The sequence below is a fragment of the Solanum stenotomum genome, chromosome 1 (assembly GCF_019186545.1).
Source record: "Solanum stenotomum isolate F172 chromosome 1, ASM1918654v1, whole genome shotgun sequence".
Classification (NCBI taxonomy): Eukaryota; Viridiplantae; Streptophyta; class Magnoliopsida; order Solanales; family Solanaceae; genus Solanum; species Solanum stenotomum.
In genome coordinates this window covers 75,454,883-75,467,981 of record NC_064282.1, presented here as the reverse complement: position 1 = coordinate 75,467,981, position 13,099 = coordinate 75,454,883, and the positions used below count along the sequence as shown (strand labels likewise).

Here is a 13,099-nt window from a genome sequence, read left to right as displayed (position 1 = left end):
TTGTGGAGATAACCCAATCTTCAACTGATATAATTTGTTTAATTATCATTTTGGAGAAGTTATAAACATTCTTACAGGTGTTGTAGCCTGAAAAGTGCTGAAATTCAACGCTACCTGTGCTCATTAAAATAGTCTCGTAATAAGATCGGGTTTTGTATGACTCTCCCAGAAAATATAATTCGTTAACCAGATATCTCTGGATTATCTTTCAGGGCTCTTCATTCTCTGAATATCAGGATTTTCTAAAAGAAATATCATTTCTTTCTTTGATACCTTTTCGTAAGATTTGATATCCTCTTCTTTAGCTACCGATGCAAAAGTATCACTTTGACTTTGGGATAAATACGCTTGCAGTTGTGCGTATAATGGATTATTTTCTAGAATATCGTTTAGATGTATCGAAGAAGCAGCTCTTTTGTTAGTATTACCAAGCTCATTCCTCCCCTTTGTATAATTGGAGAGCTAGACGAGGATCCGTATGACGATCTGGTTGATTTTGAGGATGATCTTCCCCTTTCGCGAGTATAACTTCCCCTTCCTCTAGCCTTGGTTACCCAAGGAGGGTCCATTCTGCAAACAAAACACTTCGTTTTATTCGAATATATCATAGTAATAATAAATTTCATCGTTAAATTCTACGATCTTTTCGCAACTAAGAATATCAGAGATGATGTCTATTACCATCCTATATATGATTTTCCATATAATCAATTCCTGCACATCCCTATTGAGAGGGATTTCCTTTAATATAGTAATTAAGGTTTTTTTCTGTAAAGAAGGGAGAAAGGAAGATCATTATGACGATAAATATTCTCTAGATAAGAAATCTGGAAAAGAATTATCACTTCACTTTTTATAATGGATTTCAAAATCAAAAGCTGCAAGCTGTGCTTGCCATCTAGCAAAAATCAATTTTGACGCATCATGTTTTAAATCTTTATTAAACATATACTTTACAGATTGAGCATCAGTTTTTATTAAAAACTTTTGATTATGTAGATCGTCTTGAAATTATAAAATGCATTTAACAAAGGTCAACATTTCATGCGCCACCATAGCATATTTCTTCTGAGCATCGCTCCATTTTCCAGAATGAAATAGAATTAGATATTCAATTTTATCATGAGGATTGATATGTTTTAATATTCCTCCATAGCCAATGTTAGATGCATCTGTCCCTACAATCTTTTGGCAGACTAGGTTAGCTAGAGGTAAACAACGTAAAGATTTAAGAAGACGTTTAATATTTTTTACCAAATTGGCGAGACTATCAGTCCAAGGTATTTTATGATCCTTTTTTAGCCTTTTGTATAACGAGGCTACATCACGAGATAAATATTTGTAAAAGGGGGAAATATAACTATAAATTTTCGTTTAGAAATTACCAAACCATTTTGTATAACTATTTTCTGGAAGATGTCTAAATGTTGCATTTCAAGAGATTTTGAATAAACCAAAATATCATCAATATAAACAATGATAAGATCCAAATATGGGTTAAAAATATAATTCATAATTTTTTTGGAATTCAGAAGGAGCATTTTTCAAACCAAATGGCATAACATTCCATTCATATCGTCCAAATGAGACATTAAAAGCAGTTCTATAAGAGTGCTTTTTAGATATTTGGATGTGCCAATAACCTGATTTTAAAGCAAATTTAGAAAATATATTGGCGTCATATAATCTTGACAATAAATCCTTTTTATTTGGGATAGGATACCTAAATCATTTCAAATATTTGTTCAAAGGTTTATAATTTATAACTAACCTGGGAACACCGCGTTCTTTTTCAGTTGCATTATTGACAAAAACTGCAATACAAGACCAAGGAGATTTAGAAGGTTTTATCAAACCCTTTTGTAATAAATTATCAATTTCTTTCTTCCAGAATTCAACCAATTCAGCGTTCATCTGGCAAGGGCGTGATTTAGTAGGAATATCATCATCAGAGAAATTATCTTCATATGGAAGAGTCACAATATGCGTTCTTCGATTCCAGAAAGCACTAGGATGATTAGTACAAATATCAATGGCCATTTGTTCAGAAATTATTTTAATTTTTTCTGCACTTTAGTAGATTTGAAAGTGTCGAATATATTCATACTAAATATTTCAAGTTGTAAAGAATCAACACGCTTTTTTTCATATTAATCAAAGCATTAATATCACGAGAAATAGATTCAGTAATAAAAGTATAACTAATATCTCTATCTTTATAAGTAGCAGAAAAACCCTTAGTTGTGATGCTGGTGAAAGGATAAATAGCATTTACAAATGGAGTTCCATGTATAATCGGAGGGTATAACTGATTTTTAACCAAAAAGAAGAAATGCGGAATTCAGACTTTATTTTGGCAAATTCGCGTATTAGGCAATTTATACTTTATATCTAAAGCATGTCGAGAAGTAGATTTGACCATATAAGTAGTTTTTTCAAAATATTTGGTAGGTACAAGACCTTCTTCAATACAACTAACATCAGCTCCAGTATCTATCATAGCAATTTCAGTTATAGAAAAAGTATTATCAATTAATATTGTACATTTAATATACCATTTATGAGCTGTAACAATCTACATCATTCTTAAAAACATATTTTGTTTAGGATCAATATTAATAGATTTTGCAAGAGTATTTTCTTCAACAATATTTTTACCCTTGTTATTAGCAGACTCAATCTGACTAAGGTGGTGATCATAAATAATCTGATTTTGTTTAAGAGATTTGATCTCTTGTTTCAACTGTTCAATTTCTCCTTTTAGGTCATCAAAAGAAGTATCACGAATAACAACATGCTGTTTAGAAAGCCTATTATTGACTTCAGATAAAGTATAAGGATCAGAATATTCAAACTCATTTTTTGATTTTTCAACAACATTAGATGAGCTAGCCTTAATATTAGCAGCATGCTGAATAATGTTTTCACGCAACGTGTTATCATTAACTTCTTTTAAAAGCCCTATCACATTATCGGAAGTAATAGTATTAATATTCATATATTCAAATTGAGATTGTAATTTATAAAATTCATCATTTTCACTAGAGCAAATATCACCTCTACATTTACAAGCATCGATAGTTGCAGACTGGGTATTACCATATGTTTCAAGTTTGTCCGTTTCAGAACCTGATTCGGAATAATCGTCATCATCATAATCGAACTCAGAACCAGAGGTGTACAAGAAACTATAGATCTTATCATGCATATCTTCCTCTAACTCTAGAGTTTAAAGCTTTTCATGCCTACAATTTGGTGCTATATGCCCAAATTATCCACACTTGTAGCACTTAATCTTTGTGAGATCTCGCCTAGACCCATTCTTCATAAATCTATTACATTTACGATGAGCTTTTGGATCTTCTCATTCTTCCCTAGTCCTTTATCTAGATCTTCTTTTCCGATTAGATCTATCTGGATCGGATTTATTAGAATCTCTATGTTTGGTACCTTTTGTGGTAGTATCAGGTAATCCAAACTGGGTACAAAAGTATCCTAGCTGAGATCTTTCTCTAAGCTTATCAATCTTAAGCTGCCTAGAGAGCTTTTTAATTCATTGCATACCTTCCTGAGTGCAGGCTCCTATAAGCTTACCATAAGTATAAGCGCCATAAGGAATAGCACCTTGCGAATTTCGTAGAGTTTTCTTAAATCTTTCTACAAATAATAGAGGTAAGCCATCTATAAACTTGGCTTTCCAATGCTCAAGACCGTTTTCCAGCAGTTCCATCACCCGACTTAGATAGGTATCTTTATACCATCAGAATTCACCAAAATGTCTACATCGAAGACCATTTAACAAAGAATGAACAGTTTCTAATTGATTTGTAAATCTACCATTAAAATGTTCGATGATAGTCAAGACTAGGGTATAAACTACGTCTTCTCTATTTTTTACTAAGGCAAAACCTAAGTTATCAACACCCTCATTAATAGCCTTAGCATTAAGAATAACACCTTTTGTCTCAAAACTCATATAATTATCCCACCAGCCTCTAAGTTGACCAGTAAAACCTGCAATTATCATCTTGCAAATAGTTCTATCGATGTTATTAACACTCTTACAAATAGTAGCATACATAAGCATTCTATGAACAAGTATAGTTAATTGCCTATCAGTTAAACTGTCGAGATTTCATTCATATATCTCACTTCCAATATAAGAAGTATTAGTTTGGTTCCAATCACGTTCCTCTATCAAAACATCTTGAGGGTCGGTCTGCAATAATAATAAGTTCGCCTATTAGGTTGATGAGCATATTTAGTATTACCACTATTTTTCTTGGGATAACCACGAAGTTTATTAATTTCTAAATCAACATGATTTTTAAAATCAAAAGTGGTTTCCATTTCATTTGCAAAATCTTGAGATAAATTAATAGGTTGGCGCCAAATTCTGAAAACTTTTTATCAAGCAGTTTTTCAACATTATATCAGGGTTTAAAAATAAAATATTGAATTTCAGGAGGTCTCTGAATATGAACATTCGGCTATTTTGACGTAGAAGCTTGTTCAGAAGATTTTAAATCACTTTTAATCTGAACAATTAAAGTCGTTAAATCATCTAACTTTTTATCAAGAGAACTAATATGTTCGCCTATAACTTTCACAGAAAGTCCTAAATTGTTGTTTTGAGAAATGAGATTATTAATCTCGTTAATGCTTACCGTAGCCACATTATTTTCAATAAACTTCTGAAAAGCAGTGAAAATAATACCTGTATTATTAGGTAGTATAAACGGTGCCTGAGGAGGATAAATAGCTTTAATAATATTACCTGATTCATCTTTATAGGATCGTTCAAGAAGATTGATGAATAAAGGCAAATAAGTAGTTATAAACCAGGGTACGAAAAACATAATATGATTATGTAAAGAACAAGTCTCATAAAATTCTTGAGAAATATTATGCAAATCATCCGCATTGTATGTGTCAAAAAAACAAGTCTTAAACTGGCTCCATTTATCACTTACAAATTCATTTTGAATATATTTTCTTGCCAGTGAACACGGACTAAAATCAATTTGATGTCCATTCATCATTAAGTATCATTAAGATTAAAATCCATTTCAGATGCAGAAGGAATATCCTTATCAGAAATATCAGATGATTTATCATTCGTTTGAACAATATTTAATCGAGGATCAATTTTAATGTTATATTTATCAACGGATATGATAGAAGATAATGTATGCAAAGAAGTAGCACGATTTCGAGCTGGACCATAACCAGGGTCAATCAGTGAGATGTGTTGGATGTCAAGTAATTTTCTATCAGAACAAAATGAATGTCTATTATAAGGAACACTTTTTTCATCAAACTGAATACAAATATTACCATAAGAATTCTGAGTAATATGAGAATATTCAGAATTAGTGACAACATCAGTCATCTGTTCTGGAGGTATAACAGAGTCTAAAGTCCAAGTAGTAGGAAAATTAACCTCTTCCCATTTTATAGGTCTTCTAGTAGTGACCTTGGATTTAGGAAAATTAGTTTCAACTATTATTGTTTGATCAGATGTATCATATAACTTACATCTTGGGTTTAACGTAGCAAGCAGTTTAAAATATATATTCTATAAGATAAACAAATCAATTCAGATCCAGGCATATAATTATAACCATGCGTTTTAACATTTAAAGTCAAAACATCACGAATATTAGAATCAGTCAAAGATAACTTCAAGTTAGATTATGGAAATGTACTAGGCCATAAGCTACCGTAGATTCAATCGAACCCATCAAAGATTGTCGAAAATTTAAATTTCGAGAATCACGAAGAGCAGCTAAAAATGTTTCCTTTAACCCTTTAAGAGTTAACGGCTTAAAAGCGATCTGTACTATGCCAATATGCAAGAATTCATGTTGAGATTTAAATAATTCAATATTGTGCTTATTTAACAAACGATAGTTTGTTTAGATGAATTCAGCGCCAAAGATTGCTCAGTAGTTTTTATCAACTGTTTATTAGAGATCTTATCAAACCAACCATAATCATAAATGGTTTTTATATCAACTTTTGGAATAGTCCATTTGTTTAACAAATCAAGGTTTTGAGGTATAGCTACCTCTTCCAATCGAGTAGTTTTAGTACTAGTATCTCCTAAATCCATGATTATGAGAGTATATCAATGCCGAAATACTTCATATCAATCTCATATTTACCATGAAAGTTCCCAGGCTCTGATACCAACATACATGATCTTAAAAGACGAGCAGTAGTACGCGCGATCATCTTCAATCTAGCTTGTTAACATCCAAATTCTAGGAATAAATCCGAATCAAAATATATATAAATTTTTATATATTTTAATAAGTGTATCGAAGGATCTGATCCTTTCACCCAAGCAAAGGGTCTGTCGAGATTTAAATATGTATTGTTAGAGAGCCCATGTGTGTAGTAGTTCTAACCGGGTATAAGGTGCCCCTTTAACTCCTTATCGGGCTGAGACCACGGCTGGCTAGACGGAGTCACTAACACAAAGCCACTAACTTATTGTATTGAATCTAACTGTACCACCATCTCGGAACCAAGTCAAGAAACCATATATACATTTTTATATATTTCGATTTAGATTTATTCCATGAATTCGGATGTTAACAAGCTAGATTGAAGATGACCGCGCGGACTATCGCCCGTCTTCTAAGATCCTGTATGTTGGTATCAGAGCCTGGGAACTTTCATGGTAGATGTTAGATTGATGTGAAGTATTTTGGCATAGATATCAACATACAGGATCTTAGAAGACGGGTGGTAGTACGCGCAGTCATCTTCAATCTAGCTTGTTAACATCCGAATTCAAGGAATAAATCTGAATCGAAATATATACATTTTTTTTAGTTTAATGACTATATGGAAGGATCTGATCCTTTTACCTAAGCAAAGAGTCTGTCGAGATTCAAATATGTATTGTTAGTGAGCCCATGTTTCTAGCAGTTCTAATAGGGTATAAGGCACCCCTTTAACTCCTTATCGGGCTATGACCACGGCTATCTAGATGGAGTAACTAAGACAAAGCAACTATATTATTGTATTGAATCTGACTGTACCACCATCTCGGAACCATGTCAAGAAACTATATATAAATCTATTCTTATTTAGATAAAGTCTAGATCTTTCATGGTAGATATAAAAGTGAAGTTAGTTATCTGACATATATATAATTCTTTAGATGGACATAGTCACGACTTAAATCAGAGAAGTAGAGAATGTAAGGAAAAGGAAGAATNTATAAGGCACCCCTTTAACTCCTTATCGGGCTATGACCACGGCTATCTAGATGGAGTAACTAAGACAAAGCAACTATATTATTGTATTGAATCTGACTGTACCACCATCTCGGAACCATGTCAAGAAACTATAAATAAATCTATTCATATTTAGATAAAGTCTAGATCTTTCATGGTAGATATAAAAGTGAAGTTAGTTATCTGACATATATATAATTCTTTAGATGGACATAGTCACGACTTAAATCAGAGAAGTAGAGAAAGTAAGGAAAAGGAAGAATAAAAGAAAGTACCATTTGGCCAACACCAGGGCCTTTATGAGAACTTTGCTTTATTAACAAACTCCGGTAAGTCTCTGGCAAACTCACAACTTACAATATAATACAAGAGAGCAAGAGAGAAAACAAAAGAAAGAGAAGGTTTCTAAAACCTGCCTTTCTCCAACTACAATAGAACTTATTTATAGAAGAAAAAAGAATCTAGCTACAGTGATCTACAATAGATTTATAGTGATTGTGGGTCCCTTATCACGGGGTCCCATATGTACAGTAACAAAATTTCTACTGTTGTTCAACAGTGTATCTACTGTTGATAGTGACTTTTACTTGTTGAAGATCAACTTCACACATGATCTTTTCTCTTTAGTTTGCGGAGAAGATCTTCTGCTTTTTCCAACACATCCTCTATGGTAGGTTCACATAATTGAGCCACTTGAATATCTGCAATGTCATCACTTGTTTCACTTCGCATTGAAGTGTCTAACTTCTCGTATTGGGTAATATTGTGAAGTATGTTGTTTCTTACTTTGTCGAGATAATTATTAATCATCTCTTCTTTATTTCAATCCTGAATAGGGATCTTTCGAGCAATATGTCGGACGGAGCTATCCTGTATAATTCCCTTTTGAGGAACAAGACAATATTCTTGAATTCTTCGTTTAATAAGTTCCAATAATTCCTGTCCGTATAACGATTTTGTCTTGGGATCCCGTTTCATTAATTTATCCCAAAAATTATTATAATATGTCCTGTATAGAGAAGGAATTTGTTCGTCGGTGAATCCCACCTCCGGAGTCCATTTGTGAATCCATGGGATTGAAAATTAAATAAAGAAATAGATTTGTTCGATCCTTTCAATATAACAGATATGATATGTATGATATAATTCGTTCAGATTTTGTGAGATTTTTATTCATTCGTTGTATAACTTAAGAAATGGATCTGGTAAAATCTTAGTTGTTGGGCCATGGTATGACCACCAATTTAGGAACCAATTAGGAATTGGTTCTGCAAATATTTTTTTACAATCCTTTATGAACCATGTATGCTTCTGTCTGTCGTTATTGTTGATGAGGACCTTATCAAAAGCATGAATATAGTCCCAATATGTAAAATTCATTGAGACTTTATTTAGATGTATCTGTCTTTCTTTTGTTGTAGAGATACCCCAATCTTCAATCGATATAATTTGTTTAATTATCATTTTGGAGAAGTTATAAACATTCTCACTGGTGTTGTAGCATGAAAATTCCTAAAATTCAATGGTACCTATGCCCATTAAAATAGTCTCGTAATAAGATTGGGTTTTGTATGACTCTCCCGGAAAATATAATCCGTTAACCAGATATCTCTTGAATATATTCCAGGGTTCTTCTTTTTTCTGAATATCAGAATTTTCTAAAAGAAATATCATATCTTTCTTTGATACCTTTTCGTAAGATTTGATATCATCACCCTCTTCTTTAGCTACCGATGAAAAAGTATCACTTTGCTTTTGGGATAAATACGCCTGCAGTTATGCGTATAATGGATTATTTTCTGGAAATCGTTTAGATGTATCGAAGAAGCAACTTTTTTTTGTTAGTTTTACCAAGCTCATTCCTCCCCTTTGTATAATTGGAGAGTTATAAGAGGATCCGTATGACGATCCGGATGATTTTGAGGATGATCTTCCCCTTCTGCGAGTATAACTTCCCCTTCCTCTTGCCTTGGTTACCCAAGGAGGGTCCAATCTACAAACAAAACACTTCGTTTTATTCGACTACGTCATAGCATTAATTATGGTAATTATAAATTTTTTCGTCAAATTCGACAATCTCTTCGCAACTAAGAATATCAGAGATGATGTCTATTACCATCCCATCTATGATTTTCCATATAATTAATTCCTGTACATCTCTATTGAGAGGGGTTACCTTTAATATAGTAATTAAGGTTTTTTCTATAAAGAAGGGAAAAAGGAAGCTCATTATGACGATAAAATTCTCTGGATAAGAAATCTGGAAGAGAGTTATCACTTCCCTTTTTATAATTGATTTCAAAATCAAAAGGTTCTAGCTGTGCTTGCCATCTAGCAAAATTCAATTTTGACGCATCATGTATAAAATCTTTATTAAACATATACTTTACAGATTGAGCATCAGTTATTATTAAAAACTTCTGATTGTATAGATCATCTTGAAATTTTAAAACGCATTTAACAATGGTCAACATTTCATGCTCCACCGTAGCATATTTCTTTTGAGCAGCGCTCCATTTTCCTGAATGAAATAGAATTAGATATTTAGTTTTATCCTGAGGATTGATCTATTTTAATATTCCTCTATAGCCAATGTTAGACGCATCTGTCTCTATATTCTTCTGCCAGGCTGGGTTAGCTATAGTTAAACAAGGTAAAGATTTAACACAAAGTTTAANTTACTTTACTTAAACTCTTTACTTTTGACTTGACTTGAAACTCTTAACTCAACTTGAGACTTGATACTCTTAACTCAACTTGAGACTTGAAACGACGTTAAGACGTTCAATAACGACTCTTGAAAAGCTTTAAAGACTTGCTTTGGCTTGCTTAACTTCTAAGCTTGGCTCTAACTCCACTTGACTTCCAACTTCACTTGAGTTGATCCTAACTTTCTTGAATTTAATTATGGATTCAAGGACTTGATTGGTATTTGGAAGGACCTCGTGGTGTTTAGGAATGATTAGGGAATGATTTGGGACAGCCAAACTAAAGAAAATCTTCGAACATAAATTCTGAAAACATTGGAGTCCGCGTCCTGTCCGCGACGCGGAGCAGATTTTGTTCACAGAGGGAACAAGTCCGCGACACGGACTTGTTTCATGTAAGAAGCCCGACTTTTCTCCTTCACGTTACCAACTCTAAACTTTCTAACTTCAAGGGTTCCAGCCCCAATCACTTAGAAACATGAAATCCCTCAACATTCAATAGATTTCAACTCAAAACCCCAACCGGAAACAACTCCCAAATCATCAAGAATCTCAACATTTCAATCAACAACAATACCAACAATAATTTCAACAACAACAACAACCACAACTAACAACTTTAACAACAAAGCCAATCCTTTCTTAATGAATAAAAGGGGTTAGGTGTGTGGGGGAAAGGATCACCCAACACTAAAAGCTCACATACCTTGTTAGGGATCACCCCCAACGAAAATCCACGATTATCTTGATGGAATTTGTTGATTTCCTCGATTCTCCTCTTCTTCTTCTCCTCTTCTTCTCTTCTTCTTCTCTTCTTCTTCTCTTCTTCACTCTCAAGCCCTAGCCCTCACTCTCTTAGAATGGAACAAAAAATGATCCAAAGATCAGCCCTATACAACAATATAATCCCAAAAGAATTGGCTAGGGAAAAGACAAAAATGCCCTTAATGATTCCCGGACGGATTTCCTTGTCAACTGCCCAATTTTCAAAGGTCATAACTCGCTCATACGAACTCGGAATTTAGCAAACTCGGCGGCGTTGGAAAGATCGTTCCGAGGGCTATGTAACCATAACTGGAAATACTTCTAACTCATCATGAGCTAGAAGTTACGACTGATCAAAGTTGGCCAAAAACTCACCTTTTCCATACTTAGCCAAAAATTTTCCAGATTTTCAAATCCTTTCCAAAAATGAAAATTTCCAATTCTAAGCCTCTTCAATTATTTCACATTGCCGGATGTTACAAGGGGTAACCTTCCCTTGACAAATAAGATGTCCTAAAAATCTAACTTCAGTTTGAAATAAACTCATTTTTGGTTTAGAAATTACCAATCCATTTTTTATAACTATTTTCTTGAAGATGTCTAAATGTTTACTATGCATTTCAAGAGTTTTTGAATAAACCAAAATATCATCAATATAAACAATGATAAAATTGAAATATGGGTTAAAGATATCATTCATAATTTTTTGGAATTCAGAAGGAGCATTTTTCATACCAAATGGCATAACATTCCATTCATATTCTCCAAATGGGACATTAAAAGCAGCTCTATAAGAGTGATCTATAAATATTTGGATCTGCCAATAACCTGATTTTAAATCAAATTTAGAAAATATATTGGCGTCATATATTCTTGACAATAAATCCTTTTAATTTGGAATAGGATACCTAATCCTTTTCAAATATTTGTTCAAAGGTTTATAATTTATAACTAATCTGGGAACACCGCATTCTTTTTCGGCTGCATTATTGACATAAAATGAAGTACAAGACCAAGGAGATTTAGAAGGTTTTATCACACCCTTTTGTAATAAATTATCAATTTCTTTCTTGCAGAATTTAACCAATTCGGCGTTCATCTTGCAAGGGCGTGATTTAGTTGGAATATCATCCTTAGAGAAATAATTTTCATATAGAAGTATCACAATATGCTTTTTTCGATTTCAGAAAGCACTAGGATGATCAACACAAATATCAATGGCCATTTGTCCGGAAATTATTTTCACTTTTTACTACACATTAGTAGATTTTAAAGTGTCGAATATATTCATACTAAATATTTTAAGTTGTAAAGTATCAACATGCATTTATTTCATATTAATCAAAGCATTAATATCACGAGAAATAGGATCAGTGATAAGAGTATAACTAATATCTCTATCTTTTTAAGTAGCAGAAAATCCTTAGCTGTAATGCTGGTGAAAGGATAAATAGCATTTATAAATGCAGTTCCAAGTATAATCGGAGGGTATAACTGATTTTTAACCAAAAAGAAGAAATGCGGAATGCAGACTTTATTTTGGCAAATTCGCGTATTAGTCAATTTATACTTTATATTTAAAGCATGTCCAGAAGCAGATTTGACCATATAAGTAGTTTTTTCAAAATATTTAGTAAGTACAAGACAATCTTGAATACAACTAACATCAGCTCCACTATCTATCATAGCAATTTCAGTTATAGAAAAAGTGTTATCAATTAATATAGTACATTTAACATACTATTTATGAGCTGTAACAATCTGCATCATTCTTATAAACATATTTTGTTTAGGATCAATATTAATAGATTTTGCAGGAGTATTTTCTTCAATAATATTTTTACCCTTGTTATTAGCAGACTAAATCTAAGTAAGGCGGTGATCATAATTAATCTGATTTTGTTTAGGAGATTTGATCTCTTGTTTCAACTATTCAATTTCGTCTGTTAGGTCATGAAAAGAAGTATCACGAAATACAACATGCTGTTTAAAAAGTCTATTATTGACTTCAGATATAGAATAAGGAGTAGAATATTCAAACTCATTTTTTGATTTTTCAACAACATTAGATGAGCTAACCTTATTATTAGCAGCAAGCTGAATAATATTTTCACGCAACATGTTATCAGTAACTTCTTTAAAAAGCTCAATCACATTATCGAAAGTAATAGTATTAATATTCATATCTTCAAATTGAGATTGTAATTTATAAAATTCATCATTTTCACAAGCGCAAATATCACCTATACATTTACAAGCATCTAGAGTTGCTGACTGAGTAGTACCAGATGTTTTAGGTTTATCAGTTTCAGAACCTGATTCAGAATAATCGTCATCATCTTAATCGGACTCAGAACCAAAGGTGTACAAGAAACT

The 13,099-nt window shown here is 32.6% G+C and overlaps 1 protein-coding gene across 1 annotated transcript; it reads right to left on the bottom strand.

Moving 5' to 3' along the window:
- Positions 1 to 2,575: 2,575 nt before the first annotated feature.
- Positions 2,576 to 3,730, bottom strand: LOC125856724 (uncharacterized). The gene is made up of 3 exons (XM_049536350.1): positions 3,565 to 3,730; positions 3,070 to 3,129; positions 2,576 to 2,961 (listed from the first exon to the last, which is right to left on the bottom strand). The coding sequence occupies exons 1-3, from the start codon at positions 3,728 to 3,730 to the stop codon at positions 2,576 to 2,578; spliced, it is 612 nt and encodes a 203-aa protein (XP_049392307.1).
- Between the last annotated feature and the right edge of the window lie 9,369 nt (positions 3,731 to 13,099).

What these genes read in the sequence shown, in the direction of transcription:
- LOC125856724 (XM_049536350.1), bottom strand. Translation starts at nt 3,730, where the DNA reads ATGGAACTGCTGGAAAACGGTCTTGAGCATTGGAAAGCCAAGTTTATA. An exon ending in AGGAGCCTGCACTCAGGAAG is followed by an intron (nt 3,130 to 3,564) that starts GTATGCAATGAA and finishes ATTCCGAATCAG; the next exon opens with GTTCTGAAACGGACAAACTT. An exon ending in GTCTGCAACTATCGATGCTT is followed by an intron (nt 2,962 to 3,069) that starts GTAAATGTAGAG and finishes ATAATGTGATAG; the next exon opens with GGCTTTTAAAAGAAGTTAAT.